Source organism: Esox lucius, chromosome 25 (assembly GCF_011004845.1).
Source record: "Esox lucius isolate fEsoLuc1 chromosome 25, fEsoLuc1.pri, whole genome shotgun sequence".
Lineage (NCBI taxonomy): Eukaryota > Metazoa > Chordata > Actinopteri > Esociformes > Esocidae > Esox > Esox lucius.
Window position 1 is genome coordinate 13,788,892 of NC_047593.1, and position 17,444 is coordinate 13,806,335.

Here is a 17,444-nt window from a genome sequence, read left to right on the forward strand (position 1 = left end):
AACCTAGAGAGGACCCAGGCTCAGAGGGGTGACCAGTCCTCTTCTGGCTGTGCCGGGTGAGATATTAAGAGTCCAATTGGAATAATAAATAAATTTCTCTTGGCTAAATCCAGAGTATATTTGATTTTAGACTAGGTCAGAAGTATGACCAGGTGGACAAGGACAGGAACAGCAACGGTCCCCCCAAACCAGGTAATCCGCAGGTGTGGACCAGGACCTCATCTCCTTCTAAAATTTAAAATTGGAGGAAACTGAGAAAAGTTAGTAGTACATCCCTCATGTCCCCCAGCACAATAATATAGCAGCGTAACACCTTGGAAACTGAGACGGGGGGGTCCGGTGACACTGTGGCCCTACCCGGGGGAGGCCCCGGACAGGGCCCAACAGGCAGGAAATCAATCCAACCACATTGCCAGGCATCAACCAAAGGGACACCCACCAACCGCAACCCCCCTGAATGAGGGCCGAGTATTGCTAGTAGCGTACAGCCCAACTGCACAAGTGCGCAATAGAGAATCAACAACAAGCCAGTGACTCTTCCCCCGAAGGGCATTGGAGGGAGGGCATCCCAGTGGCGACGAGAGCCCACCTGGCAAGACAGCAAGGGTGGACAGTATCAAGCCTACTGGTCACCTTCACGCCCCCGGGCCAGGCTACACCTAATTATAAACCGTGCTGTAGAGATGAGTTTTTAGTAGACACTTGAAAGTTTGCACTGAGTTTGCATTTCTAACCTTAATTGGCAGATCATTCCACAGGAGTGGAGCTCTATGAGAAAAGGCCCTGCCGCCAATTGTTTGTTTAGAAATTCTAGGTACAATTAAAAGGCCTGCGTCTTGCGATCTAAGGTTACGTGTAGGTATATATGGCTGGATCATTTCAGCAAGGTAAGTAGGAGCAAGTCCATGTATTGATTTATAGGTTAAGAGTAAAACCTTAAAATCAGCCCTAACCCTAACAGGCAGCCAATGTAAGCATGCCAGGACAGGAGTAATGTGTTCAAATTTTTTTGTTCTAGTTAGGATTCTAGCAGCTGTGTGCAGCACTAATTGAAGTTTATTTATTAATTTGTCTGGTTAACCAGAGATAAGAGCATTGCAGTAATCTAATCTAGAAGTAACGAAAGCATGGATTAATTTTTCTGCATCAGTTTTTGATAGGAAGTTTCTAATTTTTGCGATGTTTCGAAGATGAAAATAAGCAACTCTTGAGACATATTTTATATGTTCTTCAAAGGAGAGGTCAGGGTCAAGGGTAACGCCAAGGTTTTTTACAGTTTTTTGGGATACGACCATGCAGCCGTCGAGGTTCACAGTGAGATCTGCTAACAACGCTATTTGTTTTTTGGGTCCTAAAAGGAGCATTTCTGTTTTATTTGAGTTTAAGAGCAAGAAATTCTCTGTCATCCACTTCCTAATATCTGAAACGCATGCTTCCAAAATAGCTAATTTAGGGGCTTCTCCATGCTTCATTGAAATATATAACTGTGTGTCATCAGCATAACAGTGAAAGTTAATATTGTGATTTCGGATTACATCGCCCAGAGGGAGCATGTATAGTGAGAAAAGTAATGGGCCCAGAACCGAGCCTTGAGGAACTCCAAAGCATACCTTTGACTTGTCAGAGGATATGCCATCCACACTAACGAACTGATATCTTTCAGATAAATAAGATTTAAACCAGGCTAGAACATGTCCACGTAGCCCAATATTGGTTTCCAGTCTCTCTAAGAGAAGGGAGTGATCAATAGTGTCAAAAGCAGCACTAAGATCAAGAAGCAACAGGACGGATGCGGAACCTTTGTCTGAGGCCATTAGAAGGTCATTTGTTACCTTCACGAGTGCAGTCTCAGTACTATGATGGGATCTAAAACCAGACTGGAATATTTCATAAATGTTTTTTGTCTTTAGGAAGGCATTCAGTTGTTGGGAAACACATTTTTCTAAGATTTTTGAGAGGAACGGGAGGTTCGATATTGGCCTATAATTGTTTAATATGTCGGGATCTAGATTAGATTTTTTTAGAAGAGGCTTAATTTCCGCAATTTTTAGTGAGTTTGGTACGCATCCGGAGGAAAGGGAGCAATTTATTATGTTCAGCATTGGCTGACCTAGCACAGGAAATAACTCCTTAAGTAATTTTGTAGGAATCGGGTCTAGCTGAGAGTTTGTGGGTTTAGAACTCATTACAAATTTTGTAAATGTGTCGAGCGATACGGTATCAAAAAACTCAAGTGTCCCCATTGACACCTGATCAGGGAGGCTCCGGAAATTTTCCGGACAACCGAGATTTTTAGGACCATAACTATTTAGGGATTCAGTTATTTGTTTTCTAATGGTGACGATCTTTTCATCAAAGTAGTTCATGTATTCATTACAACTAAAGTGAAGACCCACTTCACATGCTAAGCTTTGCTTTTTTGTTAACTTTGCAACTGTATCAAAGAGAAATTTTGGATTGTTTTTGTTCGCCTCAATCAGGTTGGAGAAATAAGCTGATCGAGCAGACGTGAGTGATTTTCGGTATTGTACTGTACTGTCTATCCAGGCTAGTCTAAATACTTCCAACTTGGTGGAGCGCCACTTTCGCTCCAATTTTCTGGAGGCTTGCTTAAGTGCTCTAGTATTGTCGGTGTACCAAGGAGCAAGTTTCTTGTTGCGTATTTCTTTAGTTTTTAGTGGTGCAACTATGTCTAATGTATTTCGCAGTATTGAGTTTAGATCCTCGATTTGATCGTTTACAGATTTATTTACTCTGTCATTTAAGAGCGAACTAGTAAGAATATCAAGGAATTTATTTGTAATCCGAGAATTTATAGTACGGCTTTTGAAACTCATTGTTTGGGGGGCAAGTTAATTTCTTGTTTTAACGGTAAATGTAATAAGACAGTGATCCGATAATCCAGGATTTTGGGGGTAAATTATTAGATCTACAATATCTGTAGATCTAATGGGGCGGTGTGCAAATTGAAAGGGCTCCAAGGTGTCAGGAAGGGAGGAGCAGATGTGAGTTCTGACCAGCCGCTCGAAGCACTTCATGATGATGGTCGTCACAAATACGGAATGGTTACAAACCCCTCCCCTGCACTGCATTCGGGAAAGCAAACCACACTTCAAATTTGCTCCTCCAATCATATCTGCTTTATTAAAATTGTCGACAACAATAGCAGTTGTCTCAGGGTGGGCGTCCTCTAGTCCATTTATTACTCCATATAGGACTTCCAGTGCGCGCTTTTGATCCGCCAGCGGGGCTATGTAGACTGCTGTGATGATAGCTGAGCTGAATTCCCGCGGAAGGTAGAGGGACCGTATCTTTACAGACAGTAGCTCCAGGTCTGGTGAACAGTGTGTAGACAGCACTGCAACATCAGTTCCCCAGCAAGAGTTAACTATAATGCAGACCCCTGTGCCCTTACTTTTACCTGACATTTTGTGGACCACAGCTCTGCATTCAACACTATTGTGCCCGCCAAGCTTGTTACTAAGCTCAGGTCCCTGAAATTTAACACCTCCCTCTGTAAATGGATCCTGGACTTCCTGACAGGCAGAACTCAGGACATAAGAATGGACAACCTCACCTCCTCTGCACTGACCCTGAGCTGCCACAGGGCTGCGTATTCAGCCCCCTCCTGTACTTCCTGTTCACACATGACTGCGTGGCCACAAACAGCTACAACATCATGCCCCCATACACATCGATGGAGCTGAAATGGAGATAATCCCGAATGTTTGTCAGTGTGTTCATCAAAGATGACCTCACTTGGTCCCGACGAGCAAGCTCAGCAGTGAAAACTGCCCCAAAACAACTATACTTCCTGAGGAGACTCAAGAAATTTGGCATGTCTGTAAAAACTCTCACCAACTTCTACCTCTCAGGCTGCATTACTGCCTGGTATGGCACCTGCTCCGCTGCAGACCGCAAGTCTCTCCAGGGGACGGTAATATCTGTGGAGCGCATAATCGGCTGCCATCTCCTCTCCATGCAAGGCATGGTAGATACACGATGCCTGAGGAAAGCACGGAACATCATCAAAGATCACAGCCACCCAGGCTATGGTCTGTTCACACTGCTGCCGTCTGGTAGACGCTACCGGAGCATTGGGGCACGCACTTCCAGAATCACAAACAGTTTTTTCCCTCAGGCCATAAAGGCTCTTCAATCAACAACACTGATTCATGATCATAGTGATCACACATGAACATTCCAGATGCTCTGATGTCCTTTCAGCTACTTCTAATGGGCATTAGAATATTCCTTTTAGTTTACATTTCTTTATGTATATTACTGCCATACTTGCTATTTCTATTATATTCCAATACCAATATTGCTGCCAGTACTCTTTTTAAACTGCTTCTATGTACAGTGTTATGTATATTTTTGCTGTGTGTAAATTTTTCTTCTTAAGTTCTCACTACATAACTGTAGTGTGCTATGCCACCATTCATACGCTTATTGCACTCATATACACTGATCAGCCATAACATTATGACCATCTGCCTAATATTGCGTAGGTCCCCCTTTTGCTGCCAAAACAGCACTGACCTGTCGAGGCATGGACTCCACTAGACCTCTGAAGGTGTGTTGTGGTATCTGGTACCAAGACATTAGCAGCAGATCCTTTAAGTCCTGTACGTTTTGAGGTGGGGCCTTCATGGATCGGACTTGTTTGTCCAGCACATCCCACGGATGGTCTGAGATCTGGAGAATTTGGAGGCCAAGTCAACACCTTGAACTCGTTGTCTTCCTTGAACCATTCCTGAACTATTTTTGCTTTGTGTCAGGGTGCATTATCCTAATGAAAGAGGCCAGTGCCATTAGGGAATACCTTTGCCATGAAAGGGTGCACATGGTCTGCAACAATGCTCAGATAGGTGGTACGTGTCAAAGTAACATCCACATGAATGGCAGGACCCAAGGTTTCCCAGCAGAACACTGCCCAAAGCATCACACTGCCTCCAAAGCCTTGACAGAATGTTCACCTGCTGCCTAATATATCCCACCCACTGACAGGTGCCATGATACGAAATTATCAGTGTTATTCACTTCACCTCTGAGCGGTCATAATGTGAAGGCTGATCGGTATATAGCTATAATATTCCATAACTCTACCAATTGCTGCTAGTTTACACTGTTATTTGTATTACAGCCATACTTGCCATATCTAAATGTTCAAATATTACCCAGATTGCTGCTATATCAATAAAACTACCCAGATTGCTGCTAGTTTACAGTACTATTTTTTTTAAACTGCTGCTAGTGTACAGTGTAATGTATATTGTTGCTTCATTTTATTATTATTTTCTGTCTAGCAACATTTTCGCCTATATATTCTTCTTCTGAACTCTCACTATGTAGCAGTCGGGTGGCATGTCACAAGAATTCCATTGTGCAAGATGAAGCTGTGTTGTTCGTTGCATTTGACATATAACCCTTGAAACTTGGGAACAAAAGCTGCCAAGGAGTTTAACTATGACTTAGACAGTGCATGGCTGAACAAACATTTTAAATCCCCACCCCTTGGCAACCAGAGAGGACCTTTTACAGTATATGAAGTTTAATTTACAATTAATCCATGTTGACATTTCTTTGGGGCAGAATAAAAGCGTGCCATCTACTCGTAACGGCACCACTTAACCAAATAAAATTCAAGGGACGTGTGGATGTACCACTAATGGTGATTCTGATTCCATAATCAGGACATGACAGGCTGAATTCAGTAGACACAGCTATCCACGTGGTTATTAATGAAAGGATTCAAAGCATTTCATCTGACCGCAGATCCTTTGCAATACCTCTGTGGACCCATTTTGAAAACCACTGGATTATGACATATAGGAACAGTTTGGCTGACACTGGACACGCCTGGTCTTGGTCACTTTTAAATACTTTCCAAACTTTTTTTGTCCAGGAGGCTTAAAGGGAAAGCTACATTTTTTTTACCTGGCCTTATTTTCACTATTTGTGCAAGTAGACAGAGAATTTTTTATATATTTTGGGGGGAAAAGGGGAACAAAAGAAAACATTTTTCTCATGAGCAAAACAAACAAAAATAACCTAGTGGGAGAACAACTGCAAGTACAGATTGAAGAAATGTAAATTCAGTGCCATATTATTGAGCTCTTGCATCCATTATCGTCGGCAGTTACATATAACAAACGATTATTTTCACAGAGCCCACATCCGGGCAATATGAACATGTGTGAATGGCGCAATCAGCGTTAAGGAATCCACCGGTCAGATCACATTTCTCCCGACCTGTCAGGACCCGACTCAACCCAAACTGACCAACCACCACCAGCCCAGCCACCAGCCCATGAAGATTGGTTGCTGCAACACAATTGGCTTCCTTATGGCCCTCCCGTGGTTCCTTGTCCCTCAGAAAGGCATGGCAGGCTACCTCATGAGCTGGTTCCCTGAAGGAGTTTATGTCAGTGTGCCTGAAATCCCCTGGATCCACCTGGGCAACCCTGTATTTTGCTAGGGAAACTGCCCTATTCTGGGCCCCAGCGCCAGCTCTGCAGAGAAGAGATCATCTGAATAGAACATTTTGACTGAAGTTACAGGGACTGGAGATCAAAGGAACAGAATGGGGAAGTCTGTCTGTAAATTGTGGTGAGACAATTTCATCAAGTTGAAAGGCGTCGTTAATGTCCCAGAGGAAACCGGCGAAAGCTGATTTGATAACAGTGCCATTTTGTGTGGTTTACTTTTGTGTTCATTAGCCCCATCCATTTAAAATGTCACTCAAGGCATTAAATGGGCTCATTTGAAAATAAAACATCATTACCTATTTGTAAAGCAGGTTGTTTTTGACTGCAGTGCTAGAATACTAAATGTACAGCTCAAAATCACAGTTCTTGCAAAACACAAATGAATGCCTGCTTTGCAAAACAAACCAGTCTTGACAAGAAAGCAATTTATAATCAAGCCAGAATGAACAGTGATTAATGGATTAATCAACAGAGTTCATTTTGAGCCTCCTGCTTGTGTCAACAAATACTCAGGACACCACAGTAGAAGTGGAGAATGGGTTGTGTTCATTAGGCAACCAGAATACCCTTCTGGCTGTAGTCACGTTTTCTCATGTAGGACAAACTCATGAGGCCCCCTTGCTTTGTCTAACCACACATCAGTTGTGTACTGTGGTCCCTTAAAACACGACAAGTGATGAATGGTGCAGATATCAGTAGTTTATTAAGTCCAACACATTGAAAATGGGAAAACTAAAACAAAAAGAAAATTTGATCCACCTGCAACACTTTTTTTTTTCTACTAGCAAAATGTAGAAAGTAAACACAGTAAATAAAAAATGGCAACCAACTTGACTGCTGATTTTACCACACCTGCTGAAGCCAAGAAGGCAATCCTATTCCATGGAAATGAGGACCAGAACGATACACACTTAGATCCGCTCTACTGCATTTTTATTTATTTTTTCAACAGTGGAAAAAGCTTACAGCCTTTGCTTAAGTTGAGGGGTAATTTGAAAGGGGGTAGAGGTGGGTGTTTGGCTGAAATTTCATTAAACAAAAAGAAAAGGGAAAAGAGTTGAAAGGAGAATCTGTGGAGAAAGGTTATCGCCACCCAATTTTAAGGTACTGCTTAACGTAAAAATTTTCAGACTTCCGAAAACCAGCCTGAAAGCGTGATGGCTTCCCCTTCAACGGACTCCATTGTTGCCCATTGCAAAAAGTAGAATTGCAGTAAGTGCCCTTTTTTGCTGATAAATCTGAAACAGAGTATTTAGGCAGCTGTGAAACTTATCCCTATTGTGGAAACACAAGAGGCCACAGGGGTGTAGCTCTGCACTGACTCAATGCTGGAGTCCAGGGCTCCATCACTCCCATGTTTGGCACCTAGCTTTATTCCAGCCGAAGGCATCTGCCTTTCAGGGTATGTAACACACGTGCAACACCAGTGACTGCCCCACACTGAGTGATGTAGCGAAGTGGATTTTACCAGTACAAATTACCAAACGTTAACTGAATGGGTTGCAGTTCATTACTGAAAAGCATTGCCTGAAGAAAATTCAGACAGTCAGGAAATATGTGGTTTCCAGTAGTAAGAGGGGGAGGATCTGAAGAAAGTGTTTTTTTTTTTTTTACCCTGACAGGTTGTTGAATAATAGTGCAACAAAGAAGACAGACCACAGACCTCAATCAGGTTTCCATTTCAGTGCAAAACCAGTTTAAAAAAAAAAAAGCTATGTTTTTTGCTCCCCGAAGAATTCTGCTTTAGGTTGATACTCAAGTCTTCCCTTTCACGCAGTCACAAAAATAGAACCCATTGTACTGGAAGTGTACCGTTATAGAATTTCGACTTGCCCGTTTAAAAAATATAATCCATACACTAAGCACATTGAATATCATCATTTTAAAAGCATAGATGGATTTAAAAATAAAATACTAAAAAAAGTTTGTCACCCCAGATACAGTTCGCACAAAAGGCTAAATCCCACCCAAGACAGTCTTACAAAAATTGCTGCAGAGGAAAATGTTTTTGGATGAAACAGTCTGACGCTCTGGGGTCCAAGGTTTATTCCACGTGCCGCTTTTGTAGATCGAAAGACTATGCCGCTCCAAACGAATGTACCGGTTCCCAACTGTCTAGTAGCCCGTGTCATTGTGCAATAACGTTTTTTCCTTTAAGAGTGCATTTCATTTTGACAGTCCGTTACCAACTCAACGGTCAATCCAGCAGATAACGAACCAATCCGAAGTTCTCCAAGGCAGTCGCCGCTTGACCAGCCGCAGAAGCACACCACGACTGTTCTGCGTACCACAGAGTTATCTAACCATGCATCTTTTGACCACCTGCCATTAGAACAGAACTTCTGGCACCTCGTCTAACCACCGTCTACTCCGAAAAACACATCAGACACTATAAAACAATGTACAAAACTCACAGCACATCTTAGGTAGTGAAACGCCAGGTATGGGTGAATGAAATGCACACCGAAAAAAAAAAAAAGAAACGTTATGATCTTGTCAAGAACACTGCAAATTATCCCGCACTCAGCAGATATAGAAGGCAAGTGAAACTTCTCCGCCTGCCAGAGAGGAGCGCGACAACGGACACCCGATCTCAATTCACGAGTTAGACTGGAAATAGAAGGCACCGTCATGCTTTTGGATCATTCTGAAAGGAAAATAAAAACAAATCATACAGTAAACTAGGATTTTTGCTGTACATTTATTATGCTGCTCCGCACTGAGGCGGGGAATGGGGGTGTGGGGTGAGAAGGGCACGCACGTTACCCGTCCCGGGTTTCACCGTTCAGGTATTAAAAAAAAAAAATTTATTAAAAAAAAGACGAAAAAAGAAAATGCTAAAACAAACCACAAAATAGATAATAAACCCATTAATTTTTAATCATCAAAGTAGTGATCAAGCCAGCATTACCACTTTCCTAATGTTCATCTTGGTTTCAGTCTGTGGATCATTAATTTTCTCTCCCCTGTTCGTTGAAGTCCAGGAACTTTGAGATTTTATTGAATTTGAAAAAACAAAAAACAAAAAAAAAACACCTGTAGACTGGTTTGTAGCGTCTCGTTTTGTTGATTCCAGCTGTAATTGAAGCATAGGTACAGTATAACTTGCGGATGGGGGAAGAAAAAAATAAAATAAAGTCTACTGGTCACTGACATTGCCTGAAGTACAGGCGGCCTTGTCACATGGGCAAGCTTCGAGACAACAGCATGTATCAACCCAGCTGTGTTTCAGAGACGTCGATGCAACACGACAATAGTACCCATTAGTGCATGAGTGCATGCGCAATTCGTTGTAACCAGTGTTCTTTGAAAAGGGAGAAAAATAAAAAAGGCAAGCCTCCTTCCCCCAGGAATTGCACGAAATGTGCACCTCACGCTTTACCAACAGTAATGGGCAGAGAACTACCATGTATAAAATGTGCAATAAGAGGGAATTCATTACGTGGCGTCCCCGTAAGTCGAGGCACATAATCTCTTATTCAAATGATGGGCTGTATTATCGTAGGTAAATGTCTATCAGTCCCCGCCTATTAACGCTGCAGATTAATCCTGGCTGTTTTTGCTTGTCCTCAAATTTACAAATGAGTGTTTGTGAATTCTTGAGAAAACCGGAAAAGGACGCTCAGCTCACAGCTAAGTAAAGCGAAGGAGGTCGCTTTTGGTTCTTCATCTGTTTCACATCAAAGAAGAAACGGTCGACAGGCTGTGTCACATTCCAAAGCCAAAAAAAAAAAAAGAATAGAAAAACCGAAAAACAAAACAAAAAAGTATATACGTTTATACATGTAGATTTTTCGTTAACGAGAACGGCAGAAGATGAAGAACATGGTACTACTTCCGAACTGCAGGTGGCGATCTCAGCGGCGCGGGGTGGTGAAGCGGCCCTCACCGGATCCACCTGCCCCTCTTCCAGAGCCCAGGCCTGGTTTGGGAGCCCCCAGGCCCCCCCTGGGGGGAGGGCCCCGGCCGTCGCGGTCACGCATTATCCCACCGCCACCAACCATGCCTCCCCGTGGGCCACCGGGGCCACGGTCGCTGCGCCGTCCCATGTCTCGGCGGTCGTCTCCGCCGCCGCGCACCTCCCGTTCACGCACGGCCCTGGTCTTCTTCTCCTCCACGTTCAGACGCACCTCACCGCGGAACATGATGGGCTATGGGACAGAGGAAGGCCCAATCAGAACAGGCAACACGGGAACAGAGGACAACAGCCAACCAACAATGTCAGTATCCCCATTCACGTGGGGGCATGGACAGCAAAAGAAACCGGTTGTCTTTACCCCCTTGAGGCTCCTCTAAAGATCTATTCAAAGTGTTTAAGTGGACCAGGTCACTCCTAGTAGGATAGGGAGAAACACAGAAGTGTTTCAGCCCTCCAGGAGCAAAGTTGCCTACCGCTGCTGTAAGGAGGGAGTTGATATACTGTTCCAAAAAAACAACCCACAACAACAACAGCAGTTCCATAAAACACCAATCCATGTGCCACCAAAACATCAGCCGTGTATATAACAGATAATGAAAAGCGCTTGGCCCTCCTACCTTGGCCCCCAGGATTCTCTGAACTGGGTCAGAGTCATCGAACACCACAAATCCAAAGTTGGGCAACTTTCCTCCGACGCCCTTTGTGTTGATACGAAGCTCCACCACATTGCCAAAGGCTGAAACGGACATTTCACAGGTTTATGCCATTACAGCTTCCCATACTGGTTCATACTTGAGCTATTAATATAGACGCGCACTTACTCATGAAGAAGTCCTTGAGCTCAGCCTCGTCGATGTCGTGAGGGAGGTTTCCGACGAAGAGCTGGTGGCTGTCTGGGTAACGAACGATCCGCCTGCTGTCCGTCTCCCCAGGGTCTGACTCGCCCCGACCTTGAAGGTCAGAACAGGCACACGGTCCTTAGCGACTCGGTAGCAACACCGATCAGAGCACATTTAGTAGAAAGGACACAACTTTATTACCTTTGTTGACAAAACTGAAGTGGGGTTTCCCGGTTTGTGATTCTGAAGGTGCGACACCATCTACCAGTGACAGAGACGTGCACACATTGAGCTAGCCGTGAACACCGTACATACCACCCCAGTGAGAGCAACCGTGGCTTTGGTGAATTTTAACATGAACACCGGCTTGAAAACCAGAGTCTTGAGTGTACGGACAGGCTCTAACCAACCACAGCAACCAATACTGGAACCAGTGTACGCATTTGGTCTCACCAGTTCTGGGCCCGCGGGCTACGAAGGCCGGTCTGTCACGTGTGCGCTGGTCCCGGAGTCCCCGGAGAGGGGCTGCCTGGGTCTCCGGCTTGGCCTCAACTCGGGTCTGTTGAGGACCACAACACACACACAGATGAGACCCACCCCCCTCTCGCCACAGACCTTCAGCACAACATTCACTGCCGAGACACGCGGGCGGCGGTGTTCACCGGAGGTGGGGGTTACCTGGGAGCTGGGTGCTTTAACAACATGGGGCGAGATCCCAGAAGAGGACACTGTGCCGCTAGGAGGCAGGTTTTTACTGGTCACTGAGGCCCAGGAGAAGGTCTGTGAGGAATTCAGTCATAACGCAACCGTGCCAATCAGTATTACAGTATAATGGAACGTGGTTAAAATTGTTCCAATGCAGTGTCGAAAATGGTCAGTCATCCTTAGTAGGCATGGCGAACACGCCGCTTCATGCACGTGCAAATATGCCTGACATCTGAAAGAAACGGCACAGTCGGACTAGAACCATCTAGCGGGAGACGGGACCAACCTTGGGGGCCTCCTGGGTGTGGGGTGGGGACTCGACAGGAACCGGAGAGGGGGCCTTCTCCTCCAGCTCTTCCAAGACCTTCTCCACCTCCGGCTTCACCTCCTCCACCTTGGGTTCCGGTTCTGGTTCGGGTTCTGGCTCAGGGACCGGCTCCTCCATGGGCTCCTCAACACCGTTGCTGAAAGGAACAAATAAAGAAAAATCCAGTTTCATCCAGCTGGTCACCAAGGCCCCAAAAACACTGGAACACCCTAGAACAGTGTTTCTCAACCCTCTCCGGGGGCCTCCGTCGAAGACGTCTTCTACACCCCACCGCCCCCAAAGTGGTAAAAACTCACGTGACGGGGTGAGTCTCGTAGTAGGTGGTGCTATTCGGACTGTCCTGGAGTGGTTCTGGGGATGGCGCTCGCTCCTCCTGTTCCTCCTCAACCTCCTCCTCAGATTCTAAAAAGGTGAGCGGATCGATTAGTAACAATACCCAGCATAAAGACCTTAAACAGAAGTGTTCAAAACTAAAATACCATACCCTCATCGAGTTCAGCCTCCGAATCGCCAAACACCTCATCCTCGTAACGGAAGATGTCATTGTGTACATAGAATTTGTTTGCCACAGAACCCTGTGGAAAACAGCCAAACAACATGCTATTTGTCATCTGTTCGTAATTTAGGACTATGAAAAACAAATGTGTGTTCCGATATCTGAAAGTCTTTTGAAACTTAACGGCAGTTGGCTTGAAAATGCCAGGGTGGCAATCCAGTGGGCACAAATGTCTTAAAACACAGTGAATCAGGGAGGTAAGACTTGAACTCTTAAGCAGTGATTCCCAACCCCAATTCTTGAATACAACCAACGGAGCACATTTCGTTGTGGCGCTACAAACAATCAAACTCACTGAAAGCCTAAAGGGTTAGTTGACCAGTTGAAACCAGCATGCTTGTTTAAAGCAACACGGAAAACGCGTATGGTCGGGGGTATGCGAGGACTTTGGGAAACACTCCCCGGCTCAAGACAACACAGGTTGCTCCAATGAAACCACGTTAACGCCATTTTGTTCATGACCGGAATTCCCAGTGAGTGGCAATCAAAACCATGGCAACGACCCCAAAACCTAATAAGAAAGACCGGCGTGCAGTGAGCTCCACCCTTACTACGCACCTCTGGAGCAAGCACAAATGTCTGCATGAACTTCCTCATTGGCTGGCCGTTGTTAGAGAGCTCTCCGAGAACCTGGACCACAACGCCATCGGTCAACGTGGCGTGGGCGTCCACGTGCCTGATCTTTGTGTGGCACTCTTGGAACTGCAGGGACAGAACCTTCTTGTGGATTTCCTTGACAATGGCGTGAGAGGTACACAGTTAGAAATAAGCAATGAGGGGAAAGAGTGCTTCATGAGAGTCTGTCTTTCTGCATGATTCTCATCGAGGCATTTGAAGGCCATTAAAGCAAAATTAAAGGGGCAAAATGAACTCGAGATATCCATAATACAGAGTCGTGACGCTTTTTGATTTGGGATATTGACACTTACTGCTTGCCCGTACACTGCTTCCGCCAGCTTCCCATTGGAGTCAAGTCCGCCATGAACATAAGAGGAGTTCCTTCCATAGAACCTGTGAAGGCAAAGCAGAGATGATCAAAGCCCTTCTGATACAGCCTAGTCTTCACTCATCTAAGATAATAATCGCATGCTGTTATTTACTATGTTTTCAATCTGTTCACACCTGTGCAGAAAATCAGGTGCTTTGTTTAAGAGTGTGTAATACTGCCTCACGAACTCCCGCCCTACAAGCAGGGGACTTGGCTTCTCCATCACCATTTCTTTGGTAAACAATATGAAGTGCTGAAAAAGAACAAAAATATTGTTTTAGTGGTAATGTGAAATACAACTGACGTGACCTGAGAAGACAGAGGTCAACACTGCAGAATGAAAACAAGGACATGACAGGTGTCATTCATACTGAACAACAATGTACAATATCAACCCCATATACCAGAAAGGCACTAATGTGAAAACTCAGCCACTGATTACGGTAAAAAAAAATAGAAAGTGTATGAACGCTCAATATAATTTGATGTACAGACTGGGCATTTCAATATCAGTGTTTCTTATATTAAGTAGTAGAACATGTCTCCAAAAATTCATCTAATATCTTGTGCAAATTATACATTTATTTTCATTAAATTGCAAAATGTCTCCCATCCATATAATGTTTAACTAGCCAGCTGGCTAAGCTATTTTGTTAGCATACACTAGCGTGCAACTGCGCCATCACGTTTATCCACGGCTGCACAAGAGAGGGGTAGCGATGCACGGGCCGACATCAGCAACATGTTATTACATTACCAGTTACAGATGTCTGATAAACTCTTTTGATTATTAGAAAATTATCTTAATCGCACGTTTGATGGTTGGCCTATTGTGAGATCTGCGGAAGGCCTCCCACGACCTGGCAAAGCCTTTCGTAGCTCGGTGCCTATTTTTTTGTGGTATCGTCGAATCATAACCATGTCCTTACTACCCATAGTTCGGCTGTTTACAGCCATTAACGTTTGCAAAACCGTAGCATCCAAAGAGGCAACGTATTTAGAAATGACTTCATAAAATTAAATACTGTGATGCAAGGTGACATATTTGCAAGGTAAAAGATTACCGATGTAGCTAGCTACTGTTAACTACGTTATGGTAGTCTTAAGCTAAATCGGGCCAACCTACAGCAGTTAGCCACAACTTTAACCCCTACGTGCAATGACAAAATAATTCAACGCCTTTTTCAATACAAACTATACATTTTTGTACTAAGTTTTAAAGCACATTAAGACCTAGTCGTTTCCTAATGAAACGATAGTGAAACCGGTAGGTAGGTCATCGCGGTAAGACTTATTTGTGGCGTCGTTCTTATTCGTCCAAACGCCTATTCTACTGACAACATGGTTTAGCCCCGTCAAAAAGTTATTTGCGTAACGTTAATCAGATGGATTTGAACGAGTTTATGAAGAAATACGTTAGCTCAACTGTATTCATTTGAAATGATAAAAATTGCTAACCAACCACTTGTAATTGGAAGCCAGCTAAGCAATGCACATTGTTAGCTTGCTAGTCAACTACTCTGAACCATGTATTCCGTGCGACTAACGCGCTCGCGCTAGTCACTGCATGATATACTAATAGTATTACGAACGCTGGCAGGAATAAAAAAGGATGGTTAACCTAATTAGCGATGTCTGAATGTGTCCCGTGTAATGCATTACACAGTTCAACCACATCGTTTGTATGTAGTTCGTGCCAGCCGTGAAGAAAATATTGAATACGGTCAAGTTCAGGGCTTAGCTAGGTAGTGCTTAGCCAGCATCACAAGATTCCATGCCTTCCTGACTTAAACAGAAAGCCAGTTTAACTATTCTATTAGAAAGCTAACGTTAGCATATTTATTGTTTTAACGTTACTTATGATACGTCAAAACATGAAGACACAATGATCACACAGTTAAACACGATATTAGCTGACGTTGATTTGAGATGTAGTTACCTTTCATTTGTTATTTTTATGTAGCTAGCTATTCAGATTAGACAAAGCATTGGCTAACTAACGCTAGCCAGCTTACATGCTAACGTTAGTTTAACTAGCTAAAAAGGTAACTTACCTTTTGAAGGGCCTATCTAATTGAACAGAGTTATTAAATAAATAACTATGAATAGTATAGATTCTGCTCGTCGACAACAATACTCTGAAATATTAAGGATATTTCAACTGTAATTTATTATATTTCCCACCCTCCACTGAGACTTTATGATCTCTGCTCTATCAGAGATTGGAATTTAAAGCGATAGACTTCAAATTTATTGTCGAACCCCTGCAATCTGGGGCAGGGAACCCCCGTCACAGCGCGGTAGCCAATGAAATGTTTACACTGGACAACATCAATTGTGACGTAGAATAATGTATTTTCCGGTATTTTCCCGCCTGTCTTCCTGCCTAAAATCCAGACATTTTGACGTCACAGCAGGTTAATTGAGTCAAAATTGATTGCCTGCAATTTTACAAAAAATTGGAGTGTAAAACCATTGTACAAATAAGACTGAGAAAATATTTCTAGTTTGATGCTTTGATGGTTATGACTCAAGTCAAGGAACAACCCACACAATTACTTTGACAACATTATAGCATGACATCATATGAAGTGAGAAATGAAATGAAATACAACTTACCATCCCTATTGACATGCAACTTACAAAGCATTTTTCTGCCTACAAAGAGCTTATATAAATGTGTCCTGTGCACCAGGCCTGTCATATAGACCAGAGATGTGGTAAAGTAGTTTGTTGGTTTTAACGCAGGACAAGTGATAGAAAACTAAAATGCTTGCCGGGACTTTGCTTGTTTAGCCTGAATTGGTTAGAATAAAGTCTTAATCACTGAAGTGTTTACAAAAACGTGATCATCACACGCCTTGTGTTGTTACCTGCCACCTGTGTGTGATGTAACTACAATAAATGTAGGATATTATTCATTATCTTATAGGACAATAATCAGCATATAATTTTTTATTTGCTGCATTCACTGTCTCAGGATGGTAGTTACAGGCAGCTGTTTGTGGTTTGTTCCATAGCACCACACAGCAGATTCAAATATTCAACTCTTCATCAAGATTTGAATATAATCCCTGTTACCTTAAACTAGGTAGCCTACTTTGAATCCACCCGGTATAAATTGTGCGGGTGGATATTTAAATAAAAAATGTAGAATGAGCGCCATCTCATGGACAAAAGGCCACACGCAAAGTATAAAAAACAATGTTGCAAAAAACAAAACGTAGGAATCCGCAACTAGAATGCTGCGAATTATACTTTTTACATTGAGAAAAGGTAAAACATTTACGTTTGGACAAAAGTTTCGGGAACACATCCAATTCTGACTGGGAGCTTTGCAGGACTGACTTGTTGCTTAGCAGCCACAAACCCAAACAATGGTTATGTAATGGAATAAAATAATGTACCACATCATTTTTTACTTGAATTTTTTTTCTAAATAGTAAGCTTTTCTCATTCAATTCAAAGCACTGTAAACACAAAACCTGGGTGGATCAAAACAGTTGTGTATGCTTTTAAAGTTTTTTTTATAACTATAAAGGCCCCAAAATAGCCAAACAGTAAAGACTTTTTCAGTTTAAATAAGAGTATATAAGACAACTTCATTCCATTCAAATC

At 43.3% G+C, this 17,444-nt stretch overlaps 1 protein-coding gene across 2 annotated transcripts; it reads right to left on the minus strand.

The window, feature by feature from the left end:
* Positions 1 to 7,170: 7,170 nt before the first annotated feature.
* Positions 7,171 to 16,067, minus strand: g3bp2 (GTPase activating protein (SH3 domain) binding protein 2). 2 transcript variants are annotated; one of them, XM_010888363.4, is made up of 13 exons: positions 15,881 to 16,067; positions 13,961 to 14,079; positions 13,768 to 13,849; positions 13,397 to 13,570; positions 12,767 to 12,857; positions 12,579 to 12,684; positions 12,241 to 12,418; positions 11,928 to 12,029; positions 11,703 to 11,808; positions 11,451 to 11,510; positions 11,232 to 11,360; positions 11,028 to 11,146; positions 7,171 to 10,642 (listed from the first exon to the last, which is right to left on the minus strand). In XM_010888363.4, exons 2-13 carry the CDS (start codon positions 14,053 to 14,055, stop codon positions 10,349 to 10,351), a joined length of 1,536 nt encoding a protein of 511 aa, XP_010886665.1. In that variant the 5' UTR covers positions 14,056 to 14,079; positions 15,881 to 16,067; the 3' UTR covers positions 7,171 to 10,348. The 2 variants fall into 2 exon arrangements, with proteins under 2 accessions (XP_010886665.1, XP_010886667.1); XM_010888365.4 differs by lacking the exon at positions 11,451 to 11,510.
* Between the last annotated feature and the right edge of the window lie 1,377 nt (positions 16,068 to 17,444).

Coding starts and splice junctions, on each gene's coding strand:
- g3bp2 (XM_010888363.4), bottom strand. CDS start 14,055: ATGGTGATGGAGAAGCCAAGTCCCCTGCTTGTAGGGCGGGAGTTCGTG. Junction 12,858..13,396: donor CATTTGTGCTTGCTCCAGAG/GTGCGTAGTAAG, acceptor TGTTTTCCACAG/GGTTCTGTGGCAAACAAATT. Junction 11,361..11,450: donor CTTCAGTTTTGTCAACAAAG/GTAATAAAGTTG, acceptor CTGACCTTCAAG/GTCGGGGCGAGTCAGACCCT.